Source organism: Drosophila suzukii, chromosome 3, assembly GCF_043229965.1.
Source record: "Drosophila suzukii chromosome 3, CBGP_Dsuzu_IsoJpt1.0, whole genome shotgun sequence".
NCBI classification, from domain to species: Eukaryota; Metazoa; Arthropoda; class Insecta; order Diptera; family Drosophilidae; genus Drosophila; species Drosophila suzukii.
The window spans coordinates 6,134,565-6,161,192 of NC_092082.1; the positions used below are offsets into that span (position 1 = coordinate 6,134,565).

The 26,628-nt window shown below is 40.9% G+C and overlaps 3 protein-coding genes and 1 long non-coding RNA gene across 7 annotated transcripts; 1 reads left to right on the forward strand and 3 right to left on the reverse strand.

The window, feature by feature from the left end:
* Positions 1-489: 489 nt before the first annotated feature.
* Positions 490-4,833, reverse strand: LOC108012432 (uncharacterized). Of its 2 annotated transcripts, none has more exons than XM_017077797.4 (6): positions 3,917-4,833; positions 3,146-3,249; positions 2,948-3,080; positions 2,678-2,873; positions 2,049-2,185; positions 490-1,252 (listed from the first exon to the last, which is right to left on the reverse strand). In XM_017077797.4, exons 1-6 carry the CDS (start codon positions 4,145-4,147, stop codon positions 626-628), a joined length of 1,428 nt encoding a protein of 475 aa, XP_016933286.4. In that variant the 5' UTR covers positions 4,148-4,833; the 3' UTR covers positions 490-625. The 2 variants fall into 2 exon arrangements, with proteins under 2 accessions (XP_016933286.4, XP_065720551.2); XM_065864479.2 differs by having other exon boundaries at positions 2,678-2,894; positions 3,917-4,825.
* Positions 4,834-6,027: 1,194 nt separating this feature from the next.
* On the reverse strand, positions 6,028-9,148 carry LOC108012559 (uncharacterized). The gene is made up of 7 exons (XM_017077972.4): positions 8,423-9,148; positions 8,200-8,357; positions 7,748-7,892; positions 7,275-7,685; positions 6,731-7,007; positions 6,549-6,655; positions 6,028-6,488 (listed from the first exon to the last, which is right to left on the reverse strand). The coding sequence occupies exons 1-7, from the start codon at positions 8,958-8,960 to the stop codon at positions 6,193-6,195; spliced, it is 1,932 nt and encodes a 643-aa protein (XP_016933461.3). The 5' UTR covers positions 8,961-9,148; the 3' UTR covers positions 6,028-6,192.
* A 1,346-nt stretch (positions 9,149-10,494) lies between these two features.
* Ctps (CTP synthase) lies at positions 10,495-26,564 on the reverse strand. Of its 3 annotated transcripts, none has more exons than XM_017079182.4 (4): positions 26,178-26,564; positions 12,489-12,659; positions 11,867-12,368; positions 10,495-11,797 (listed from the first exon to the last, which is right to left on the reverse strand). In XM_017079182.4, the coding sequence occupies exons 1-4, from the start codon at positions 26,341-26,343 to the stop codon at positions 10,756-10,758; spliced, it is 1,881 nt and encodes a 626-aa protein (XP_016934671.3). In that variant the 5' UTR covers positions 26,344-26,564; the 3' UTR covers positions 10,495-10,755. The 3 variants fall into 3 exon arrangements, with proteins under 3 accessions (XP_016934671.3, XP_016934673.3, XP_016934672.3); XM_017079184.4 differs by lacking the exon at positions 26,178-26,564 and adding an exon at positions 14,798-15,092; XM_017079183.4 differs by lacking the exons at positions 10,495-11,797; positions 11,867-12,368; positions 12,489-12,659; positions 26,178-26,564 and adding exons at positions 12,741-13,951; positions 14,015-14,164; positions 14,798-15,107; positions 18,369-18,610.
* On the forward strand, positions 24,913-26,581 carry LOC139353296 (uncharacterized). Its single transcript, XR_011604502.1, has 2 exons — positions 24,913-25,559; positions 26,067-26,581. It is a non-coding gene; the product is annotated as an uncharacterized lncRNA (long non-coding RNA).
* Positions 26,582-26,628: the final 47 nt, after the last annotated feature.

Below are 26,628 nucleotides of genomic sequence, written 5' to 3' on the forward strand. Positions count from 1 at the left end.
ACCCGAACAAAAGAAATAAGTTCGAAAAAGATTTCACAATTTTAACCATTAAGATACTAATCTAATGAAAATTTTAAGAATCAAAAACTCCCGGTTAACATGTTTTATAAGAGTTAAATAGTTAGAACATTCAGAAGTTATTATATCTTTTCACTATTAAGATTTATTTTAGGGATGTCATATCAATAAATACCTATCATAAGTATGTTGGAAACAAGCCCTTAAACTTTACACGTTAAGATACTAGCGATAATATAATTTTAACTATAATATAATATATAATTATTAAAAAAAAAAAATAATGCTGTAAAAAATTTAAAAGATCGAAAACTTAACAAATTTTTTTTAAATTTTCCAAAGGGATTAACATAAGTTCCAAGATATACCCAATTTTTTCCTGTGAATGACTACTCCCATCACAGAGTGGGCAGTAAACCAAGTGTTACACGCCGTGGACGTTGAAATGAGCCAAACTTTCCCAAAGAAGCATTTTACAATTCGCAATTAAATTTAATATTTTTAACGATCGAAAAGCAAATACATACATTATGTCTACGCGCAGAAGCACAAAGGAATTTTGATATGAATTAACTAAAGTTATTTGGAGTACAGCTTTCAGTTCAATTTAGTGGTAGCAGTGCCAGGCGGCGACCCGTTGACCTGGCGGGGATTCCCGGATAAGACGCATCTGTTCAGAACCCGTATCTCCCGCCTGATCTCCGCCGATTATAACCGTGCCGAGGACCACTTTCTTGCCCATCTTCTTGGTGGCCAATGTGATTCGAAGCACTATGTCCTCCAGCTGGTCGAGTCTCTGGAGGGGAATATCTATCGTTCCCTCGCCGCTGCCATCGTCCCATTTGGTGGAGAGTGAGGGAAAGAAGATGGGCGACTTCCATGCATCTATGTAGATACCATGCTCGAAGGCCGTGGTCTTCACATACACTCCGGAGCTCGCAGTGGCCTCCAGTTCGTCCTTGACCTTGTTGGAGCAGCGCATTCGCGTGGTGGTCACCCGGAGCAGGTATCTTCCGGAGTCGGAGCTTCCGGCATTGCTGATGCCCATCTTTCGCTTCACCTCGGCGGTCATCCGTTGCCAATTGTTGGATGAAGGGGCGAAAGTGGCTGTCGGCGTAGTGGGCGTATTCGCGGGCGTTGGAGGAGCCATCGTGGTATCTTCAGGTGACACACATTCCAGCAAATCTCGGACCTCAAGAGCCAGCTCAACCACGCCCTTAGATGAGTTAACAAGCTAAAAAAAATATAAAAATTTATATTTAACTGAAATTATAAATATTATATATGTATAATTGCAGATAAACGATTTCAAATCTGTATGTTTTTGTCACTATGATATGAAATAGTCTTATTAGGAAATTCCTAAACTATTGCATACTTTCAGAGGTCCAGAGAAGTAACGATAAAAATTTTAAGAATCTATTATAAACTCCTTGTAGATCATAACTCTCCAACTTCCAATTGCTTATTTTATTACAAGTTATTTTTATCACTATTGGATTTCGTAAAATCTATATTGTTTACTTTATGCTGTCGGTTAGGTATCGATATGATTCCCATTTCGGCTTAAAAAGCTATTCCTTCATAAGGTAAGTAAACAAATTGAAATCGCATTGGCGTGATAAGATAAATGTTAGATTGACCCACACTGAAAAATAGTTCAAACTTAAAAGTCCTAAAGATATCGCAACCCTTTTTTAGTGACGTTAGGTAAGGGCAAAATGCCAGAGGGTTGACTTTTAATTCATTTTTTCCGGAATAATATTGACTCAACTTGCACATTATTTTTTTTTTTTTGGTTGCAATTAAAAAATTTGCTTTCATTTAAAATTATAGTGCTTGGTGTTGTTGTGTTTTCCCGCCCAGGCGGGAAGCTTTCACTTTGCACAATTAAAGCGAACACATCTCCATTACATTTGAAAAACACTCGGAGCCCCATGTCGCATTGTTTTGTAACACTAAGTTCGGATGAACTTGTTTAGCAATGCTCTGGGTCAGGAAACATACGAACACATGTCTTTTCTACTCACATTGTTGTTGCTGGGCGAAGACTTGGCCACCGTTGTGGTGATATCTTTTATAGGCAGCCACAACTCTTCCGTCGAATAACACCCCGTTCGGCTGTTGCGTTGGAAGAGCTTGGATTGCAGGTAGCAGGTGACGGAACCTAGGTGAAAAGATAAAGTACATCAAAAAAAGATTATCTTAAAGTGTTAAAAACAAAACTGAGGAATTATATTATCATAATTTAAGTGTTAAGTGTAAACTTACAGATGTTTTGTATTTTTAGGTCGATATATGATACTATACCTACTAACGATTGTAAGTTTTGTATAGTTTATCTCAAAAGTGAATAATTTAAGATACAAATCACATCTTATAATTGTTAAACTGTTAACAGTTTTCAGATCAAAACCTGTAACTCTTTTTATTTATTTGTAGATCATAGCATTAATAACTTAACAACGATAGTATATTTTGGATAGATCATTTAAATAATCAGATAAAAAGCATACTATATAAACAATCGTAATCTGTTGAGGTGGGTAAAGGATAGTTTCAGTCTATTTAATCTTAATATTAATCTTAAATGCAACTTAAATGTTATTTTTATCCTTAAGAGGTTGTTATAAAACTATTGTATCTAAGATCATATTACCTATATTCCTTCGCGATTCACTTATAGTCAGCGGTGGCATTGCATCCCGTGCAGAGCTGTCCGACTTTTTCCTTCCCTTGCCCTGATCACTTGGCTTTCCTCCGGCTTCGGTTTTGGCCTCATTTGGAGCACCTGATGTAGGATCCACGAAGCGTTGAACAAAGCTGGTACTCCTGTCCCTCAGCGATCGGTATGTCTTATTAAAGCGATTGAAATTCTGGTAAGAAAGGAATTTAACCCACGTTTGAGAGGTTTGCGTGACCAACTTACCGTTGCCGGAAGTTCCAATAGAGCGTAGACCGTAAAGACCACAAACTGTCCGGAGAAGAGTTCTTCTGGCTCCGGATCTGTGTTAGTTGTCTGACCATTTGCAGGTCGTCGCGTTACATGCTTCATGGAGGATCTATTCAAATACCATATCGAACAATAATAGTGAAACTCTGTCAACTCCTCGTATATCACACATACTTTATATCTGGCACCAGGGGGAATTTGAAATTTTCATTGAACTTTGGCCACGTGTTTGTCTGAATACTGCTGTCCAAGCGTTTCGTTCCGGGAAATAGCTTCACCTTTAATGGGGGTGGGAAGAAGCCAGAAATAAATAGAACTAATAAATAAATTGTAGTATGTTTCCAGGGCCTTAGGGAATATTTATGTTTAAAGCGCTACATCTTGATGTGTTTAATAAATAAACTGAAAATGATTGTACAAATATTTGTCTTGATACATTCGATCTTGATTGATTATTTTTTTCGGACGATAATGCTTTAAAAATGCTTGTGGTATATTGAAAAAAGGTATTGTTTTTTTAATTTGGTTAATCATTTTGTATATTGACTTGTATACTTATCGTTCATATAATGTTTATACATATATATCGTATAAGACAAAACTTTAAATAATTTACTCTATATAAAATTAGTCCATTCATGAATGATTTCTTATTAATCTTGCATAGTGAATAATCTATTCAGAATATAGGGCTCGTCCCTAAATGTTTTACCTCTGCAATAGACTGTTTTCTTGTTATAATATAAAGTATTCATATTTATGCAGGTTCAGATGAAAAAAAGTAACTAAAAGTGCCCAAGTTTTATATAAAATGCCTGATAGTAATACCAAAATGTTCTAATGAATAATGTACTTTGAAGTATGTCAGGTTACTGGGACAACAAGCAAATATCACTTTTCAGTCATAAGTTGGCTTCATATCATGACCAATTAGCACTAATTTACCTTTATCAAATAGCCCTGGACGATCTTGAAGCCGAACAGAGAGGGCAGATGTCGGGCGGCGATGAGGTGGACGTTGAGCTCTGGAACTGCCGTAGAACCCTTGCTGGGATCACTGTTTTTCGGATTGTCGATTGTGATCTGGAAACCGATCTCGGGTTCCAGCGTTGCGGAATGTCGAGATGCTCCATTGGTCGAATGTTGACCGGGCAATAGGGCCCGTAGTTTGTTCATGATGATCTATCCGTGTGATCCGGTTTCTACTCCAACACGGAATACAATGCACTCCGTTTTTCCATTCGATTGCGCAAAGCAGCGAAGAAGCGATAAATTGTGAAAATGACTTAACACCCGCCGCCGACTTTTTCTTATCTATGAATCGTACTTCAGGCTGATAAAACCTGCCCCACTCCCGCTGTATTTCGCTCTCACTCTCTATCTGTATCTCACTCTGCAAAGTGCAGTGCTCTCGGAGATGGAAAAATAAACCCCAAAGCTCCCCAAACAGCTGTTCGACTGGAAACTTTCAGCTCTGGAAAGCTCACTCTTCCACGCTCCCAATAAGTAATCGTGACCGTTGGAATTAGATACTCGACAGCGGCAATCTTATAAATGTCTGTAAAAGTCTGTAAGTATCGCTTACTATCTTGAGATCACTCTCTAAAAACAAAGATGCAATTCATAAACTACACTTCCAGACCAAAAAACAAGAACTAGATCATCTAAGCTGATGAATTTCACAGTATCAACTCGCGATGTTGAGATGTCAACAAGTGTTTGAACTCAAAACACAAAACGGAGCACTTAGCGCGACAATTAGCGACTTGAATCGAGAATAAGAACGAGAATCGGACGGCGATCCGATCTGGACGCTCGCGTTCTTCAACTGAAAAGTTAACTTGGAAATTACTTCGTATGCGGCCATAATAATAAGCGTACAATCATAATGCCGACACACATTCGCGCGCTCACACCCACAGCAGAGGGTAAAATTATAGCATCTAGCATGGAAATTAAAAAAAGATTATTGAGTCTTTTTTGATATATGTATTACAGAACGATAACATTTCTTACTCTCAAAAATATATTGATTATTTAACTACTGTTAAGAACGTATATATTTTATAGTTTAGATTATATTAGCTGTAAAGAATTAATATTCAATGGAAAAATAATAGAAAATTGAAGAACAAATTTTAAGATTCATAACTGACTTTTAAAAAGGCTGTTCAACTAGTCGGCTACGTGATATTGACTAATTTCAACTAGTCGGCTACGCAATATGGAGATAAAAGTAATATATTGTAACCCATTTAACAATGCAATTTTTTCTGAAATTCAATTCCTTTTCCGAAAGTATAGTCCGCAACAACATAGCAAACCTCTTGTGCATTGTGATTACAAAATTTAAATGATATTATTTATACATAAAATTTATAAACAGAGCTCAAAAAATCTTACACTTTATAGTTTTCTATTGTTATTATTTTGTATTTCGTATTATTTTGTTGAACCGATTTGTAATGACGAGTGTCGACTCGAACAATCGCTCACACTTAGAGCCCAAGAACTTTTGTTCTCTTCTTGCGGTTGTAAAATGCACTGAGATTCTCTCATCGCCGGTTGTATCACAGTTATCGCGCAAAAAAAAAGCAGCAGCTACATACGATACATGCCTCATGGGAATACAAAGATCGGTGGCACGACTCTTTCCCCTTCTCCTCCCCAAAAGCTCACCGCGAAATTAACAACCTAGCGGTTTCATTGTAATTGGGGCTTCTTTGTGGCACGAGCACGGGAAACGGTCATCACTCCCACCCAAAAACCGCCCACTTGCGGACCGCTTCACTCTTATTGTACATATGTCACTTGAGTTTGTACAGTAAAAACTCCCTAGACTATCCAATTTTTTAGAAATACTCTCAACCTTAAATGGACACCATTTCATGAATTTCGTAATCATTAATAATTCCATTTTATAATAAAAACATATGGTAAATATTTTCTGGTTCTTTATTCAGTATTCACTGTACAGATTGGTGAGGTGATAACAAAGTGGTTTCCTGTCGCTGCTAACAATTCGTCATACCGCCATAAAAAAAAAGCCCAAAGACTAATGATTCATTAGCAATGAAGCAATCTTTAATCTGTAAATCAGGAAATCACAAATCACAAATGTTTTTCATTTCAAGTTGTGTAATACAGCTTAAGAGATTTATTCAAAAAGTAATTTTGAACGGGTTACTTTCTTTATAAACAGTCTTTTCATTTCCGACTACTCACTCAACAACAAAACAATAGAAATTTTTAAACATAAATGGAGCTTCGTTATCTGATATAAAGTTACGTTCTGGCTTCTCAGAAGAAAATGGATTTGTGGTCGGTGGCAATATGAGATTTATATGTCGATTCGATTGATTGATAAAGTGCGCCATATCCAAAGGTGCCTCATACTTTGTATATGAGGTTACTACAATGGGACATTTCAGATTAAGTGCAGCTTGAATGGTATCAGGCCAAGTATCCTCCAGGGCGAATCCAGTTGATCGGTATAGGCCAGAGTTAAAGAAGCAAACTGCGTATAAAGAGGGGTAGGTAATACCAAAGTTTACTATAAAACAACAGATGAACTTACCCAAGTTGGGCTGAAGAAAATGCGGTTCCTTGCAGTAATCGTGGTACAAAGCATTTTCGAAATAATAGTTTACGTTTCTCTGAGCTTTTCTGCACAAACGACAACACCTATAAATTAATAATAACATTTTAATACTAAAATTTAAAATATATCTTAAGAATAGTACAAAATTCTTCTCTTACTTGATTTTCTTTAGCTGTTCAAAGGATATATTATTAGGATTAAGCTCAGGTCCTATAAAAACCACATTTAGGATTTTGACCGTTGGCATTATGTGAAGAAGGAACAGTTCCCATTTCTGTAGCATGTCCACTTCAAATTCAATCTCAGCTCCAATTAAATGAAGAGTCAACTCCTCACAATTCCTTAGACGTTCACAGAGTTTTAGGGCAAACCAGGCGGTTAAAGGTCCTGTAGATACCTGAGTAAGCGCTGCGTACTCGCACTCATTTGTCACATCTATAGGAAGTTGAAGAAAGTTATAATTTTTTTTTTTTATTATAGAAGAAAGAAATAAGTTGGATGCGGGCTTATAATTCATTAAAACATGATTATCAGTTTTTTTAATCCATACAGAAAGTTCAAAAAAGCTTTTAAAAAGATAAATGATAACTATTTTAAGAGCTCAGATTTAGGACTATCAGAAAAGGATCAAAGGCCCTTTGGATAACATAGTCTCTTCTTAAAAACTAGAATATGTATATTATTGTTAATGCAATTACTTACTGAAATTAAGCTTCTTCATTATGTGTTTGGTGTTAGAGCAAGTCATGGGCAGCTCCCTGAGCACCTTATTGGGCAGTGAAGGATCCAACCGGCCAAAGTTCGCCTGGAACATGATGAAGGCCTTGAACAGTTGGTAGGCTCCACACCACTTGGCATGCTCCTCCTTCCTGCGATGCCCCGGTTTATCGTTGCAGAAGGCCACCTCGCCACATCCTCCGCAGAGGGACAAACGCTTGAAGCGGTGCTCCCGGCACTTGAACTCGCCACAAATCATTGGGAACAGGAGCAACTCCTGTTCGGTGGCCGAAAGCTGGCGATTCATCTCCTTCTCCACCTGGCGGATGCACACGATCCGGTAGGAACGGAATTGCTCGCCACTGAAGTCGCCGCACTTGTAGAACATGTCGTGACCTGCATTTGGCCACCGAAAATTGGCAATTAGTGTGATTTATGGCTCGCTGACAGGCTCTCACCATTCCGGTCCACCGTTTGGCGAATGGCGTTGCACAGTTGCCGGTGCTCCTGGTCGTCTTTCATGTGGCCACCACTGCAGTAGTAGCTCAGTCCGCAGCGGGAGCATGGAATCCGATTTTGGCCACACAGATCCGCCTTGCAGAACTGTTTGGTAGAGTGATTAAAGAATTTATTAGAATCATTAACAACAAACTTAAAAACTACCAAAATCTCATAAGCAATTTAAATGCACTTTTACTTTTATCGATAGTTTTTGTTATACATCAATGAATTAAGATAAAGAATTAAGATAATGAAGGCTATTTCGAGGTATTATAAGGTATCATCTATGAACATCTATTTAAAAGCTTTTGATCTTAACTTTTAATAGTTCAAAACTCTATAAAATGCTTTGGAAATATTGGTTAAAGTCCTAATCACACTATCAAAGTTAGTCGGTAGTACTACCTACATTGCACAACGAGGCCATAAAGTATTGCCTAGGCTTATAGATGTACTCCACATACTCCTCCGCCTCTTCATCGGAAGACTCCACATCGCTTGGTGGAGCTTGGCTGAAAAGCTTGCCAAGATTGCTAAAGAGCGCCGCAGCTGGAGATTCTCCTGTACCTTTATTAGTATGGTAAAATTAATAAAACATCTCAATAATTCTTTAATATATAATCTCCACTAACCCTTTTGTAATTTGGTACCCAGGCATTTAAGCAGCTCATCCATTTCATCGGCTTTCACATCTTTTAATGCTTTTCCGGATGTCTTCAGTTCTGCTGGAACTTTGGTAGATTCTAAAGCACTTGAAATCTTTGGTTTTTCTTTTTCTATTTTGATTTCTTTAGGTGGGCTAACTAATTTGGCCTGAACGGTGACTGGCTCTGATTTGCTAATGGGAGCTGCACTATTTTTGGCTAATAATTTCCTACGCAACAGTTCCTGTATTAGCCTTATGGTATCATTCTCTTGCGGAATTTCCACCTGACTATTATTAAATAATGTCTCAACCAGGGAGACTCCACTTTTTGTAGAACTTTTCACCTGAGGGGGGACACTTTCAAGAGGAGTTGCCTCCCGGGAACCATCACTTTTGGGAGTTGTTTTCAACTGAACCGTAGTTTCCTCTAGAACTTCCTCTTGGTCCTGATGCAACTGGTTGATTTTGTTTTTCTGGCGATTCCGAATCCTTGGCTTCTTTTTGTGGACACTCGACTGATTCATATTTTCTGGGTTTATGTTATGTTCCGAATGCGAAATTAGCTAGAGTATGTTACCCAATTGAACGAACAATGAAGAATGCGCATTGTTCTTGGTCTGAGATTCGCGATCTGCCTCGATTCAATTGGCCACCAGCCATCGCTTCTCATCGCGGACGCAAGCCCAAATGTATGCCCTGTCTATTTTTGTTGAGCACGGGCCGATGTCTGACAACGCCAGCCGGTATCTGAATCCGCATCTGAATCCGTATGGGTTAGCGTCCATTATTATTCTCGAGTACCAGCGTTTGATTAATTCTCCGCCTTACTAATTGCGTCAACAAGCAGAAAATTGCACTAAAAAAGCTCACTCTCCGGTGCTCTTTCGAAATTTAGATGTCAATGCGGACCCACAGATAAAATAAATTAGAGTAAAAACCCTTTATAAATTTGTTTTTAACGAATTTTGTTGTAAAAATACAATTTTTATATCTCCAATTCTACGACGTTGTAAAAAAATTCAAGTTTTCTTAAATATATAACATTTTTAGAACCAATATAAAGTTTATAAAGTTGATACATTTTTTGTCGACTTTTATTTAATTTAAACAATCAATGATCCACATAAAAACATAAAATTTTATAAATATTAAAGAAACATTTTCACAATAGATTGGAACCTAATAACATAAAAAAAGAACTATCACTAAAGGTTTAAATCGGTCGCTAAACGTTAATCCCATTTCCGTTTCAACTTGCCTGACCTTATAAATAGAAAGCACTACTTGTTTCCGACGTCTTGAAGTTTCCAAAATTTAGTTGACACTCTTCTGTGGGGACAAACAGCTTTAGTTTATTTTTAAAGCAATTGTTTTAGACCATGCGAAACACTTTTACTTGACGGAATTCGACATTGCAAAAACAATTTAGCAATTTATTCAAAGAAAAAGTTCGTACTAATCAGTGACTTTTGAATTCAAATTTAAAAATTCCCGCCAAGTAAACGAATTCTCCTTTTGAAAAAAGAGAAAAAGGGATAGTTGTAGTATCAAAAAATCTTTTAGTTTCCAACACTGCTCCAGCTGCCCACTAAATTCAAACAATACACAGAGATTTAATTATTTCATTGTTTATCTAAAAATATATATATAGATAAGGTAATTGCTTACATTTCGTTTAGTATGCTTTAAGTATGGTTTAAATTAAATATAAGCATGACATTTTATTGTAATTTAAGTTAGAAGTTGAAGGGATTATAACCTATATCCATTTTTGATCAAGAAGACACACGCGAGGCTATTCACACCAGGGTGTGTCGATTTTAAAAGATTTAAACTAATTGACAAATCGCAGTGACATAATCTACAAAATCGGGGTTTTTTTTTTTTCCAAAACTGTTTCAAATTCATAAAATATTTAAAAACTTTTCGATAAAACCGTTAATTTAACTAAAAACGTAATGTACTGTTCATTTCACTCTTGTAGAATACAGCTTTTTATTGTTAAGAGACATAATAATGAAAATATTATAAAATATACGAAAATAAAAAGTTTGAAGCTTGAGAGTCATACCAATTTGTTTATTTTCTATCCCAAAAGAAATTAAAATTATATTTAACTTATGCTAACTAAAGGAAAATATATTGGATTACTTTATGCCACTTCAATAAAACATAAAAATGTTTAAATCGACAACACCCTATTATACACATCCAGAATTGCTCCTGTTGGCGCAATCTTTTGGAGATTGCAACAACAGGAGCACAGCTGATAAGCGGATCTTAAACTCTTCCAGGCTTAGGATACCGTTTACAACTTTACTAATGGCCGTTGGTAAGATCAACACCTCCGCAAGCGCCTTCGCCGTCGGAAGTGCTGGAGCTACCATTGCAGCCATTTGAAATTCCATTTTTGGGTGTGCCGGGAAGTTTCAAGGACCTTAGGGATTTCGTTGCGCCGGCCAAGCCGACAACACTGTCCTCCTCATCCGAAGAGGCATCGGAAAGCTGGCGGGGCGAAAGCCGGCAACCGCGCTGAATATATTGAGACAATCGATCCACGGAGGCCAGGATCAGGCCAAGGAAAGGAGGCGAGGGCTTCAGGGGTCGTGACAAGTACTCCGGATGATATTGCGTGGCAACGAAATACGGATGTCCACTCAGCTCAATGATTTCCATCCTGGTTTTGTCCTCATCGGTGCCCACAAATCGCATGCCCTGCTCCTCAAGCCGCGGTACATATTTGGGATTCACCTCGTAACGATGCCGATGTCGCTCCTCCACCGTCTTGGGATTACCATACAACTGACGGATGACGCTGGGGCCTTCAGCGAAGACCGTAGTTCGTTTGCCCAGACGCATGGTGCCGCCCAATTGACCCGTGTGATGCTCCGGCATGTCGATGACCAAGGCGTTGGCTGTATTCGGATCGATTTCCGTGGTGTTGGCATCCTTAAGACCCAGCTTGCTGCGGGCAAATTCAATCACAGCCGCCTGCAGACCCAAACAGATGCCTAGCAAAGGCTTTCGATTCTCCCGCGCCCATTGGCATGCCCGGATTTTGCCCTCCATGCCACGGGAACCGAAACCACCGGGCACCAGGATGCCATCGCTCTCGCACAGCTTCTGCCACTCCTTGTGGTATTTGCTCGGCTCCGACTGCAGAGTTTCCTCCTCCAGCTGGCACGATTCAATAAAGACTAGTTCCAGTTTGCGGTTTGCAGCCAGGGCAGCATGTTGCAGAGCCTTCACCACAGAGGCGTACGAGTCCGCAAACTTGGTGTACTTGCCCACAACGGCAATGGTAACCTCGCGACGAACGGTTTCCGTGCGACGGGCCAAATCACGCCATTGCTGGAGACATCTGAAAGAAAACAGGGATTAGTCGATCTAGTATATATAATTTGGGGATTTAAAGAACAATTATACTTACTTGGTCCTCTTGCTCATGTCAATATTAAGCTGGAGTCGCTCGTTAAGATACTCAATGACTCCATTCTGCTCCATAAGCAATGGGACATGATAAATGGAGTTCAGATCATGGATGCATATAACCTGATCCGGACCCACGTGACAGAAATTGCTGATCTTCTCCTTGACCTCCAGTCCAATGGGTTTCTCCGATCGGCAGACAATCAAATCGGGACTCAGGCCACAACCCCTAAGTTCCCTAACCGAACTTTGAGTAGGCTTTGTCTTGGGTTCACCAGTGGCCTTGGGCAATGGAACCAACGATACGTGGGCCAAACAGAAGTTCTCCCTCTTTACGCGGAACTGAAACTGACGGAAGGCTTCCACGAAGGGCATGCCCTCGATATCGCCAATGGTTCCTCCCAATTCCACAATGCACACCTGTGGCTTCGAGGAGCCCTGGACAGGTGTTTGGGCCACACGCTCCACCCATTCCTGAATGGCATCCGTGATGTGAGGGACAACTGTGGGAAAAAAGGAAGAATTAATAGCCTTTAAAGTCATAGAAATAGGAAAAAGAACTACGATCCCCTCAATAGAAAACTTTGTTCTTACAACCCATAACATCATAGATTAGTACTCACCTTGAACGGTTTTGCCCAAGTACTCGCCAGTACGCTCCTTCTCGATAACCAACTTGTAAATCTTGCCCGTGGTTATGTTATTATCCCGATGCAGGGTGACATCCAGAAATCGTTCATAGTTTCCCAGATCCAGATCCACCTCAGCGCCATCATCCAAAACGTAAACCTCACCTAAGAAGAAAAAGTATATATTATTAAATGTTTAAACAATCTCAGCCCTCCCATTTTTGTTACAAATAATTTAAGACTGGAAACCTTTTAGAGTTACATTTTTATTTCCAAGGTATTTGTGCTTAGGCATAAATGGCGCACTCCCAGCTTTCCTTGGAGTGGCGCTCAACTAGAAATCAATCAAGTAGCATGGCATGGAGACAAACTAAGTGTAATGCTTATGATCTAGGGGATACAGGGCGTATGTACAGTCTTGGACTTAGTCTAGGGGCTTTCTGGGCTGTCCCACTACTTGGACTCCTCGAGATCCTCCTTGTAGAGCTCCTTGAAGATGAGCTTTTGTATCTTGGTGCGTATGCGTAGCTTCTGAGCTGCGGTCAACTGCTTCATGTACGGATGCAGGCTCAGCAAGTAGTGATAGTCATCGTCCTCGGGCACGAGCGGAGCATCCATGGTGGAGGAACCATTGAAGTTGCTATCCTCGGAGAGACGTGGTCGCTTCAGCTTGAGGGCGGGTATTAGTCCATTGGCATAGGAGTGCTGGGTGAAGCTGAGATGATCACCGTTTCCTCCCACAGCGGAGGAGGCACCAAAATCTTCATTCCTGTCTTTGGACGCATGATGAGCTGCTGCCAGAGTGGCCAGCGGATGGTGTGCTTTGTTATAGAGTGGCGGTGGCGACACAGATCTCTTGCCCCCCATTGGCGCACCATTGGAGGATACAGATGATGCGGATGTGGTTGTTGCAGGCGCCAAAACAGCTGCTGATCCCGGTTGTTGTACTTGTGCGGATGTGGTGGTCACCACTGGCGGTGGAGAGCAATGGGCAGCCGGTGGTTCCACCAGCATTTGCAGCAAAGGAGCCACTGGAGATGGCTGCCGCTGCTGCTGCGCTTGTGCCGGCGGTGGTTTCTTGCTCAGATCCTCGGCCTCCTTTTCCAGCTCCATCAACTGGGCTCGCAGTAATCCCGCCTTGATCAACGCATGCTGATGGGCCTCCTCTTGGGCTCTCAAAGCACCTGTTGCTAGTGGTGTGGTGCTCACTTGGTTCATTTGGTGGGCAGCCGGTGGCGTGGGCATGGTCTCCTCCATGGTTGCCTCACTGGCCTCTCCGTCTGCCTCCGCCTCCATGTCCTCCTCGTCGTAATCCTCGTCGCTGTCCTGCAGACGTCGAATTAAACCATTGGTTAAATCCGGTTCCACCACCGTCTTTTCGCAATCCTCGCTCTGCTGGTTGAAGTAGAAGGACTGATCCTGTTCGTTCTTGGGCAAACGATGACGCATGTGATCAGCTAATAGATGGGAAATACTATATTATAGATACGCTTCTATTGAAAACCCCTTTTATAACTCACTTAGAAACAACAAAGCGTAATAGTGCAACCACTTGGACTCAAAGGTGGCTGGATCCACCATAAAATCACCGTTATCTGCACGAGGTATCCGCTTGTACTCCACCCGGAAATTGTCCCGCAGTCCCTTCCACTTGGCCTTGAGCACGATCTCTGGGAGAGAGAGTAGTGGTATAACGATAGAAACCTCTTTGTTCACGTTTGGAGTCATTGTCAGTGTTGCCAACTTGGCTACTTATTCGCCAAATCTGATTGGAACAGGAAACTATTTTATTTAGCTTGATAAAATTAAGGAAACAACTATTTTTTGTTTACAATAAATATTAAAAAAAAGGTCAGTGATTCGGTTGTGTTTACTTGTGAGTTATAAAAAAATTGCAAATAAATTTTATAAGTTTCTAACAAACTTTTGTTAATATAGAGAAAATATTTGCCTTTGTACATGAAAATTAAGAAATATTTTATAAAAATTGTGTATTTGGAACTACAATCTGTCTCAAAAAAGGTTCGAGTACCAGTAGTATATTTAAGGTAACAAAATTTACTTTAATCTAATCTTTAAAGAATGTTTTTTATATTGGATAATTTTCTGTAAATCTGACCAAGGACAACTAATTTGTTTCAATATAGTTTTAACTTTTAAGCTAAAAAAAATACATATTTTTTTCGCGAGTTAAACAATTTTTAAACCTCTTTTTCTGTAAAATAGTTTAAGCTAATCTTTTGGTTGGCAACACTGTGTGGGAACTCCTTTTTGGCCATGGCCAAAACAAAGGCACTACTTACTCGGCAGCTTGTGCGCTCCGCTCAGCTCGTCCCACATCTGCTCGAGGAAGGCCTTGTTGCAGTGGAAGTTGCGGTTCCAGATGGCCGGACGCTCCTCGATGTCGTGAATAAACTGCTCCACATTGAGCACAATGGTTGATTTTTTTGGCGCCATCTTTTTGGGCTCCCTTTTTTTTTGTTCTTTTGTCCTTGTTCCACTCGCGCACTTTGTTTAATGGGCAGCTCTTGCTGTTTCACTTGTCCGCCCAGCTAACGGTGAATGCCAAATGCATGCTCCAAAGGCAGACACACACACACACCACTAATCTCTCTAACTCAATGAGAGGAATGAGAGCAATAAAGAGCATTAGGCTTTTTGGTCACTCACTGAGGCCATCCCTCTCCCACCCGCCAGTTAGCTGCGATCCGTGACCATCAATGGGGAGCACCAGTGCTCCTCAAACTGTTAACACAATAACTTCATTAAGATTCCCTGCTTAGGCATAGGCCCAAAAAGAGCTGGGCGACAGGAAATGCCGCTCCGCTCCGCTCTGCTCTGCTCTGCTCCCCAACGTCCATCTGCCTCACTCCCCCGCGCCACATCTCACGTCTGCTCCAAAGCTTGAGGAAGAAGAAGCAGCAGACGAGGCAGGAAAGAAGCAGCGAAATCAAATTATAAACACGCCAGGCCAGAGCGACAGAGAGGGACAGAAAGACAGAGACAGACGGCGTCGACCGACGACCGAGAGACCAAGACCAGCCAACGGTTACTCCACGAGCCTGCCTGCTGCCTGCTCCCTGCTTCCTGCTCCCGCTCCCTATCCCACCGCTCACGCTCCCGGTTCCGCTGCCTGTGACTCTCCCCACACCCCCTCCTATCAGCACTGCGCTGGATACACTCGGAAAAAGTTAGCGTCCCAATCTAGTTAAAATTGATTTGGGGATATTATATTTTTTAAGAGTTCTTTAAAAGACGAATTTAAAAACATTAATCTTTGGAACTTGTTTGGTACTCCATAACTTTACATAAAATAAAATTGAACTTTTAACATGTGCAAGAAACCAAAATCACTTAGGATTAAAAATATTTAAAAAAAAAAGTTTCCTAAAGTATGTAATACAAAATAGGGTCTTCTTTTTATAATAAGCTATCTGATATCCGTATTAAAAATATAATATTTGAAGAAATATCCTTTCTAATCAAAGATACTTTTTCTCTACATCTTCTAAATAACTCTGGTAATTTATTCTTATTATGATCTCAAGTATGATGTAGGTTGGTGTCACTGTAATCCAATGTGATTGGTCAAGAAACATAGAATAAATCTAAAGCATTCCATCAGAGTGTTGCTCTGAACACCAAAAAGCTCTAGAAATAACCTTAAAAGTCTCCAACGACCTTTTCAAATCAACAGTTTTACAACTTAAGGCTACTTAAGCCATCATATAAAAAAATGTTGATCCTAACTTCGAACCCCTAAAAATACCCCAAAAATGATGTTCAGAGTTTATAGATTACTTTTTAAGTCTCCTCATTATAAAACACTATATAAAATAATCTAGGACATCTTCCCCCGAAGTATTTCCATCACTAACCCCAAACCAGCACCAACTTTCTCCGAGTGCATCGTCTGGCACCAGTGCATCGTTGTGTATGTGTGATTGTGTGTTCCTCTGCGCTTCTGGATGTGTGTGAGTGAGTCAGGCGCAGGCGGCGGCATTCAGTCAGTCATGCAAAAATGTTTGCCGTGCACAGAGTGCGAAATACTAAAAACGGCAGCGTGGAGTGTGGAGTCTCGAGATTGTGGGAGGGGCAGGGGCGGGGGCATGGGGCAGTGACTGAGGAGGCACAGGCCGCAATACATATGTATATGTATAAGTATCTATGTATGTAGGTATATTCCAGCGAGCAAAAGCAATTTCTGGCGGCAGCTATTGCTTTGCTGCAGGCAGCAGGCAGCAGACAAGAGACCAGAGACCAGAGACCAAGCCAAGCCAAGCCAGACAAATAATGCGTCACGTTGCGCAGTCGTTAAATTTTCGTTTTCGTCGTTGCCCGTTGCCGTTGCCGTTTTTATGGGCAAAAACTGCCGGCGACAGTGTGTTGTTGTTGTTGTTAGGTGAGGGTAGGGCCACTAAGAGGGGAGGGGGTTTGGGGGTGCCTGAAAAGCTGGCCCAGCTGCTGTCGAGGTGATTGGGGAGCTGGCTGGGTAGCAACTGCTCCTCTGCTGGTAGCCAAGAATTTCACAAGTTTCGACCCGCCGTGGAAAGTTATGAGGCCTCTCACACACACACATCTATCTACATACACATAGTCACTCTGAGCTGGAAGCTGTTTGGCTAGGAAATTGGCAGCTAAGTGGACCAACACTGGGGTTTGGGAAATCATTTCCTTAACTTTGATTTCCCGCTGCTTATCAGCGTGTTAGGGGAAACGAGATAATACTGTTTCTGGAGCTGGGCAACTATTTATAGGTCAGATCTTGCATAAAGGCAATGTATTGATCGAGTGGGTATGGAGGGAGAACACTGGAAGTCTCTCTTGGGGGTTCAGAATCAAAAACGATGGATTTGATCATGCTTGTGATAGTTTATGTTAATATTTAATTTTTGTTTAAATTTAAAAAGCTTGTGTTCTTTTAATCAAGATACAAAATCCACCTTTAAAGTTAACTATAATTCAATAGTCTAAAACTTAGATAGTTTATATAGTTTGTGATAGTTTATATTATTATCTTATCCTTATTATAATTTCAAAAGCTTTTGTTCTTTTTATCAAGATCGAGAAAAATCTACCTTTAATGTTAACTATCATTCAATAGTCTTTATAGCCAACCATCCTCAAAAGTAATTTGTTTTCAGCGTCAATAAATTGGGAAACTAATTATGCGGTGTCCAAAACCAATTAACTTTTCGCAAAGAATAAACTAAGTGTAAATCTAGGCTTAGTACAACTACTTAAGACTACTTAAATGGTTACTTTAAGTGGAAATCTAGGTTCAGTACAACTAGTTAAACCTACTAAAATATTTCTGGTTATCTAATTTGAAGATTTCCTGGTTATCTAACTTTAAGAATATCACCATATAAAACCTACCAACCCAATATATCTAAAGGATTACTTTATTCTCTCACGCACCTTTAAGTCTTTGTCTTCAAAATGTTAATCCCTTTGATTTTTTTAAGACTTAAGAGTTCTATAATCTTGCTTTAAAAATCCTACCCTTATCAGCTTTAGGCCCCCTAGTTTCTAGCCTTATCTTTAAGCCCCCAGCTTACTCTTACTCATAACTATTGTTTCTCCATTCCACCCTCAAAACTTTAATTTTAATCACTGCCCCCAGGAATGAAGAGCAAAGGAAGATTACCGATAGGCTCAAAGGGGGGATGAGTTTATAAACTATATAGTGGCTCTATAAAATCAATAAAACACACGCACACATGTGCGTGCCTCACTCGCTCACACACATATGACTCTACATATGTATGCAAAAATTAGCGCGCCAGGAGTCGCAACTAACGGGACATGTGGGTGGTTTTCAGTGGGTGGTCCTCGTGAGTGTGTGTGTGTGTTGGTTGGTTCGTTGGTTACCGCCAAAGTTTATAATAATCGAAAAGTTTTTTGTGCGCTCGGACAGCCAGCAAACTGCCGCACCGGCCCGTATATTCCGTTATGTCCCGAGAGCGTTTTCACGAGCGCCGAGAATGCGAGAATGCCACCGAGAAAAGCGCGGGGGGATGGGGCGTTGGGCGGTGGGAAAACCGAATTGCGGAATTGCGAATTCCCGAACCAAAATGCGAACCACTGCTGATTGCAGTCAGCTTACAACTGAAATTGAAAATTCAGCAGAGCAAAGTGCGAAGCGCCGCTGCTGCTGTCGCGGAGTTGTTGTTGCTTTTGCCTTTGCTGCCAGCCTGCTGCCGTTGACGCGCCGCCACCGCTGCCGCACACAGACCGCTCTGCCCCACCGCCCCCTGGCCATGCCCCTGCCCCATCGGCTATTTGCCACTGCGACAGGCTGCAGCCATCCGCCATCAGGCCCAAAAGCCATGAGCCATGAGCCAGCCAGCCAGCCAGCAGGCCGTGTTTCAGACCCAGGCCCAGTCGCAGTCGTAGTAGTCCCATTCCCATTGCCATTCCCACTCCAAATCCCAGTCCCCGGCCAGGTCCACAAGCCCCCCAAAAGCCAAGCGAGCCAGAGCCAGCCAGCCAGCCAACAAAACGTGCCAACTAGCGGCGGCAGCTGAAACGACGCCAGCCAAACAGCCACCAGAAGCAGCAGCAGGCAGGCAAAATAATATGTATAAAAAAAACACTAAAGGAAGGCCGACACGAAAGAACGAAAATTGTGATACACTTGCGATATAAGATGGTTATCAGAGGGTTAAGTTCTTAAACTATAGACTACAAAATGAAGTATAGCACAGAAGAGCAGCGAAAATAGTTTAGAGATACATCATTTGGCAAAAAACTACAAAATCAAAAGTTGTATAAAGCTAGAACCAGTTGGGAATTATAAGATCATAGTGGAAAACAATAAGAACTTTTCACTTTAGGTTGGAAAATTGTATAGATACATTATTTGGCCAAAAAAGTCAAAATCAAAAGTCCTTAAAAGCTAGAACCAGTTGGGAATTATAGCGTCGTAGTGGAAAACCAGTAGAACTTTTCACCGTTAAGTTGGACATACATGTCTAATTCTTTAAGGGATTATAATAACCTCCGTTTTAACTTCCCTTAAGGCTGTACGAAGATCCCAAAGATCCTTTTTTTTTTTTTGGTATAAGATCACTTAACCTAAAAAGTCTATTTTATCTAGACCTCCAAGAAATCTTTAAACAAACTTCGTAACTAATTTGTTAGTTTTAACTTCCTTCAAGGCTGTAAGAACCCTAAAGATCCTTGTATTTTTCTAGTGAAAGATTACTTAACCTAAAAAGTATATTTTATATAGAAATCTTTAGTAATCCTTGCACAAACTTCGTGATCACGGCTTCAAAATACTTAAATCCCCACAATTTTATCATAGGTCAGGTCTTATAAGACGCATATCTCTTCAAAGTCACGCTTAAATATCCAAACTCCCCTGAAAACCGTAATACCCTTCAAAAAGAGAGGGCATGAGAAGCGCACAGTGAAACGCAAAAAACGCCAGCGAGGAGGCGCAGGCTATCCGGAGAGAGGAGGAGAGTGCGGGGGGCGTGATGGCGCGAGGGGGCAGGGGGGCAGAGCAGAGCAGTCAGCAGGCTGGCAGTTAAGTTCAGTTTCAGGCGAGAGCCAAAGCCACGCCACAAGCTTTTGCTTTTGCTTTTGCCGGCGCGACATATACATATATACAGAGTGTGTGTGTGTGCATTGGGGGAGGGGGATTGCGAGGGGAGTGCGAAAGAGGGGGAGGTGGTGGAGAAGCGCGCACAAACGCTAAAAACGGCCGCCGCCATTTGCTTCGCTCTGCTCGCTGGCACCCGGTGTTGTTGCTTTTGCTTTCGCTGCTTTTGGGCATATTATTGCCGGCTATTCAGCACACGCACACACACACACTCACACTGGCACCAACACTCACCCGTGGCCACATGGCCACACACAAACACATGCGACTGAGAGAGCCAGCCGTGCTGTCTGTGTGAGGTGGAGCCGGTGGCCTGCTGCTCTCCTCGAGAGCTCCTCTTTGCCCCCCAACCGCCCCCTCCTCCTCCTCCTTCTTCTTCTTCTTCGCTCTTCCTGCCTACTGCATGCTCAGCCAACAACAATCAACGCGCGGAAGCGAGCGAGCGAAAAGCATAAACCATGAAGAGAGGAGTGGGGCGGGGGAGAGTGGAGGCTCGTTAAAATCACGCGACAGGAGGCAGCAGCGGCAGAAGAAGAAGAGGAAGAACCAACGGGGGCGGTGCAACAAACGCCGGGCAAAGCGAATCGATGTGAATTTGGCTGTGGCTCCACGGCTACCGCTCTTCCTCTTCACTCCTCGCTCTCCTCTTCCCACTTCCTCTTCGGCGCTCCTCTCCTCCTCTCTTCTGCTCCCCGCTCATCACTCTTCCTCTTCTTCTGGCGCCTGTCGCTCAGACACCGTAAGTGTGAGGTGGGTGGCGTTGGGTGGCGAGAGCGAAGGTGGAAGGCAGCAGCGAGGTCGTAATATAACGCTATATAATAAGGGGCAAGTGCGATTGGACAGCCGCTCTGAATTTCCGAATTTCCCCCAATTTCATTTTTCACAATTAAGCAAGAGGCGCCAGTTGCACAATCATAAGAACATCAGAACATAAAGCCCTTCTTATCACTAGTTTAATCTATGCACATAATTGTATAATTATACATTTTTGTTTTCTTCACTTTCATATCCCCCATCCTTATAATTGTTTAAAATTTGATTCATAGTTATAGATAAGTTTATCGTTGATTTAATGAAGTATACGTAAGTTTATACTTTTATATCTTAAAGAAGGTACATATTAGTATTAAAACTAAAAAATAGTTTCACTTGAAGTACCAAAAATCAAGAGATTATCTCAGAAATCTTTGTCGATCTCACAACTTCAGAACTTTAAATAGAACATTTTAACCTTCAAAGATTCTGTAGTCACAAAAGTTTTTTTTAACCCAAAACTCTTGAGATATTGTAGGTTACAAAGATTTTTCTGCTGATTTAGGAGCCAAGCCAAGAAATATCTTTTGAAAATAGCTTCATAACTCTAAAAGATTTCTTCTAAGTTTTTGATCTTTTGGTTTTATCATCAAAATATAGGTTATTTGTAGTAGTAGTAAAAGTAGTAGGAGATAAATAATAACAGTATTAGTAGAAGTAGCAATAATAGTAGCAGAATTAGTAGTATTAATAAGGCGTTTTAACAAGTGTTCATAAGATGTCCAGAAATCTTTTCCTTACAAAAATCGATGGAAAAAGGAACACATATTATAGTTACATACTATATTTACTAAGATTCCTTAATTAAGACAGAACCAAGGTTCTCTAACTAACTAAAGAGAAGGCTAATTTAGCAAAAGGCTACTGTATTCCTTACTGTTGCCAATGTAATTACTTAAAGCGATCCGTGAGCCATGCTTAAAGTTATGGCAAGTGGGCAAACTTTTGACCAGACGGAAGATTGAAGCTTATGAAGCCATAGAACACTCACGCACACACCGACACGTGCGGACCCATCAGTAAACTGTATTGTGTGCGTGTGGCAGCAAATGAGGGGGCGAAACGGTGTGGGGCGTGGCAGGGCGGGAGGGGCGGCAAGAGGGCGGCGCTGGGAGGCAGCCACTCAACCTCAGACGCCAGAAACGCGTAGCAACGGTCACATCCTGCTGGCGAGCTGGCGAGATGGAGAGTTGGAGAGCCGCCACAGCGAAATGGTATTTTCCATTTAATTTTTGCACACCAACACACACGCACAAAAGCTCGAACACGCGGACCATATGTATATGAGTACAGTAGAGCTTCGAAAATATTCATTTCTTAAAGTGTATTAATTCAGTTTTTTCACCGTAAAGGCCTTTAGTGTTAATGATTTATAGAGAAATCAACCATACAGGTATGGGTCACCTAACATTTTTTAATGAAGTATTTCCAACTATAATGCTACTATTTGACACTAAAAAAAAGTTTAGCCTAAAAGTTTAGTTTTAAAACTTCTTAGTAAGTTCCTAGTAGTAACTTTTATGCATTTTACTAGTAGAATCGTACTACTCTATATAAGTATGTCAGCGAAACCATATATAGTTTTAGCATATACTTACATAAGCTCAAATTTTTTCCTTTGAATAATTTAAAATAGATATAGAAAATTGGATTTTTAATTTTCTGTCTCTTCAAAAATGCTCTACTTTTGAAAAGGAGTGAAAGAGGCAGAAGACGACTAAAATTAAACGAAGTGTGTTTGAGAAAAACATGTTCAAATTCAAACATTATTCTCTAGTATCACATTGTTATGCATTTTCAAATGTTAAAAAAAAATTTACTTATCAATACACATTTGGTAAACAATTTTATCCAAACGATTATCATTTCTTATCAATTTTTTTTTTACTGCTAGGAGTTTATTGAAGAACTTGTATGATGGCCGTTGTTGTTCTGGTCTCCTTAGTGAGTTACCACTGTATGTGGCAGCACACGCACAAGGCGGAGCAGGAGCTGGAGTGAAAAAAGAGGAAGAGGAAGAGGAGCAGCGGCGGCGGCAGCAGAGGCCCAAGCATTATTGTCGTCGCGAAACGTGAGCGTAACGAATGCGCAAGCAGAAAGGCAGCAACAAAGCAAATGCAGGCCAAAAGGAGGTGGAAAAGAAGGGGGGCTGTGTAGGGGAAAGGGGAGGGGTGGGGGGGAGTGAGGGAACGACAGGAGGAGGCAGTTAATGGCGCACAGGCAAAGAGCAACAGCTGCTAACGATGTTGACGCGCCGATGACGGCCACACAACCAAACGGGCAGACAGAAGAGCGAAAGAGAGGAGGGGGAGGGGGAGAAGGGGAGCTTGGCTCTTTTATGGCTAAAAACGCTAATGTGACCGATGGAGCGGGATGTGGGCAGAGGGCAGAGGGGAGGGGGGTAGGCGGGGCAGCGGGGAGCATGACGGAGCGCAAAGCACACGCAAAAAGCCCAGGCAACAACAAGGCAACAAAGCACTCGGCAGCTAGAAGAAGACACCCTCGAAAGATGGAACGCCGCAGCGGCCAATATGGCGACCCTTGCCATTTTCCCTCCCCCTTCCCCCCTCCTCCAATCACACCCACTCGCACTCACACTCACACTACTGAAATTAACGCAAAACAAATGAAGCACACGCATGTGCCGCTGTCGCAGTCGCAGTCGACGCAGACGCTGACGCAGACGTCGACGCCGGCAGCGAACTCAAACTCACAACAACAACAACGAGAACAACAAATGAGCAGAATTGCATTTTGTGCAATTCGACCCCCAAAAAGTGAAGCTGGGCGCAAAAATGCAAATGACAGGCGACAGACAGTAATCCCCTCTAGAGGGTGGCAGAGGGGGGTTGGGGTGTGAAGGTGGTTTGTGGGTTGTGGGAGGGAGGTGGATTGTCCACTCTTTCAACTCATCGAAGTTGCACGGGCCTATTTACACTACGTAAAGTGCAACATAATTGATCAGGCGAGCAAAATTTGTTTAATTTACTAAATGAATGTAAAAATATATATTTATTTTTTCCTTTTAGATTAGGTAAATGAGACAAAAGAAATCGTGACCTTGATACAAACTTCAACCGACTTTTTTTTAACAGATTTCTTCATCAGTCCAGTTAAAAAAATTTTTTTTTAATATCATAGTTTTTTGTGTAAATATAATAACCATTAACCAATAATATGTATAAACAAATTTCAGACAAAGACATAAAGTTCAAACAACCCTAACTTTCTTCAAAAACTTAAAAAAAATTCGCTTGAAAAAAGCTAAAAATTGATTATTTTGTCATTTTTCCCAAAAACCAGTTTGAGAAATTAGTTATAAAAGCATTAAATTTAAAGTAATTTAAAAAATCTTATCTTCTAACAAAATTAAAAATTTTCTGATCGCTAACTATGAATCATAATTACTCATTTCCCTTACATATGAGTTATCAAATCACAAATGTGCATTGTGCCTATGTAACTATCAGATTATCAAAGTGATTTGCCCGCAGATAAGCTTTGTAGTTTCAAATCAGCAGATACATATTGCGTTATCGTTTCTCAACTAGAAATCACGTTTCTTGTTTTCACTTTAATTTATGTATTTAATCGCACGTGTAGAGCGGCCTCGCAAATCGTGCAGGTCAACGCTGCGTCACATGTCACACAGATACACAACACATAGGCGGCGACGCCCACCACCCAAAACCAAGCACACACACTCATGCAAACAAACGCATCGTAATTGCATTCGCACGTTGCATAAATAAATTTGTGTGTGCCGTTTATTCATTTATCGTTGTTGTTTTTGTTGCTGGCGCCATTTTGGTGGAGGAAGTTCTTATTTGGGGGAAGAGAAAGGGGGAGGGAGAGTGGGTGAGAGTGAAAAAGTGAATGAGAAAAAACCGAAACATGCACAAAAGTACAGTAAACTGCTGCAACTGGTAACAAGATACAAAATACTCAACAGTTTTTTCTCAATTTCACCTAAAAACCACTCAAACACAAATCTGTTATCACGGTGAGAGAGCCTTTAAATTTCGTTTGAGATTAGGGACAATTTTTAATTTCACAATTTTCAGTTTTAGTACTAATTGAATCGCCACATCGATCGGATCAGTTTAAACTTTTTTCTAAGTGCAATTGTTAACAGTTTCCCTTTTCTTGACTCGAAGAAATAAAAACACTAAACAAACGGCCCAAAAGAAAACCAAAACAAAAATAAGAAGGAAACGTGAAAGCAGAACAAGTGAAACTGTGAAAAAAAAACTTTCATTTTCAATGTCAAGCAATAACAACAAAAACAAAGTCTGCCGGTTGAGGGAGGAAAATTTCGTGAACGAAAAGAGAGCCAAAACAGAGAGCAAAATAAGAAAAGAGAGTTCCGAATTCGTATTCCGCTAAAGAAAAGTACATAAATGTTGCATTAATGGCTTGTTTTCGTTGTTGCCATGCACTTTGAGATTTATTTTCATTAACCAGTTGATTTGTTTATAAACAAAAGTTAATTGTTTAAGTTCAACAATGGAAAACACGTGCGATTACTTGTTGTTGGTTTTCAGAGAGAGTAAATAAGAGAGAGCGAGGGAGTGGGCATGAAAAACAGCTGACAGGCTGGGCTGTCTAGTTATCTCTTTCACACGCCCACATGAAAAACGGTAAACACGCCACATTGTCTTCGATTTCTAAGCACTGTAAGAAAATTACTGGCACTACTTTAATAAGTGGTTTAAAATATTAAATTTCGAAGGTGCCACAGAAACACAAGCGAATTTCAATTACATACGTATATCATATAATAGAAACACTTTAAATTTTTTTTTCGATTTTAAACTATTTATAAATAAAAAATTCAATTTATTGCTGAGTATGTTTAAAGAATTGGCTCAGATTTGTTTTTCCGCAGTCATAATAAACTGTTTCTGTGTTTCTGTTTCTACAGTTCTTTCATATAATTTGTTATTGCACTTTCTTTTGCATAGGCCTTTTTGGCGGGAGAGCGCTTTTGCCCCCGCTTGGTAACACTGCCACTTCGCTCTCCCGCTCACGCCATGTGGTTACAACAATCCGCGTGACCTTTGGCAACAACAACATCTTGCATCTTACAACAACAAATGTACATACTAGCAAATACAATACACACACTATCACTAACTCTCACACAGATGCGCGAAATATTGAAAATTTGCCAAAATAAAAGACAGGCATTTCCCTAATGTAGCGAGCATACATATTATATACACCATATATAATGGGAAAAGTACTTGGGAACTCACCATGCTCATAAGGCGAAAAGGTTCCAGCATCAATATTGATGTAGGGATCGATCTTTATGGAGGTGACATCCAGACCACAGGACTTCAAAAGGGTTCCGAACGAGGAGGCTATCACACCTTTGCCCACGCCGCTGATGACGCCGCCAGTGACCAGGATGTATTTCATCTTTTTCGTCTCGAATCTCGAACTTTGGGATCACAAAATCTCGCGGATTAACGTTGGGCCCTAATTGATTCGCGATGGCCACTCAATCTAGCGTTATCTGAGCCACTCCGAGCAACAATTGCGCCGTTTATTTGCCTTTTGCTGCACGTGGTGCCTGGAATTCGAGATTTGGTTTATTTAATACGTATCGTTTCTGCGAGGCGCCGGCGGTATGACCATTCCACTTAGTCATCGTAAATACCAGTGATTCACCCTGTGTTGGTAAACAGCGCAAAGTCAAAGTCC

Excerpts from the sequence above, each read along its gene's own strand:
- LOC108012432 (XM_065864479.2), bottom strand. The coding sequence starts at position 4,147 with ATGAACAAACTACGGGCCCTATTGCCCGGTCAACATTCGACCAATGGA. Across the intron at positions 3,250-3,916 it reads TCCAGGGCTATTTGATAAAG|GTGAAGCTATTTCCCGGAAC; the intron begins GTAAATTAGTGC and ends CCCCCATTAAAG. Across the intron at positions 2,186-2,677 it reads TGAATCGCGAAGGAATATAG|GTTCCGTCACCTGCTACCTG; the intron begins GTAATATGATCT and ends CTTTTCACCTAG.
- LOC108012559 (XM_017077972.4), bottom strand. The coding sequence starts at position 8,960 with ATGAATCAGTCGAGTGTCCACAAAAAGAAGCCAAGGATTCGGAATCGC. Across the intron at positions 7,008-7,274 it reads AATGAAGAAGCTTAATTTCA|ATGTGACAAATGAGTGCGAG; the intron begins GTAAGTAATTGC and ends AACTTCCTATAG. Across the intron at positions 6,656-6,730 it reads GAACAGCTAAAGAAAATCAA|GTGTTGTCGTTTGTGCAGAA; the intron begins GTAAGAGAAGAA and ends ATTAATTTATAG.
- Ctps (XM_017079182.4), bottom strand. The coding sequence starts at position 26,343 with ATGAAATACATCCTGGTCACTGGCGGCGTCATCAGCGGCGTGGGCAAA. Across the intron at positions 12,369-12,488 it reads CTTGGGCAAAACCGTTCAAG|TTGTCCCTCACATCACGGAT; the intron begins GTGAGTACTAAT and ends TTTTTCCCACAG. Across the intron at positions 11,798-11,866 it reads GACATGAGCAAGAGGACCAA|ATGTCTCCAGCAATGGCGTG; the intron begins GTAAGTATAATT and ends GTTTTCTTTCAG.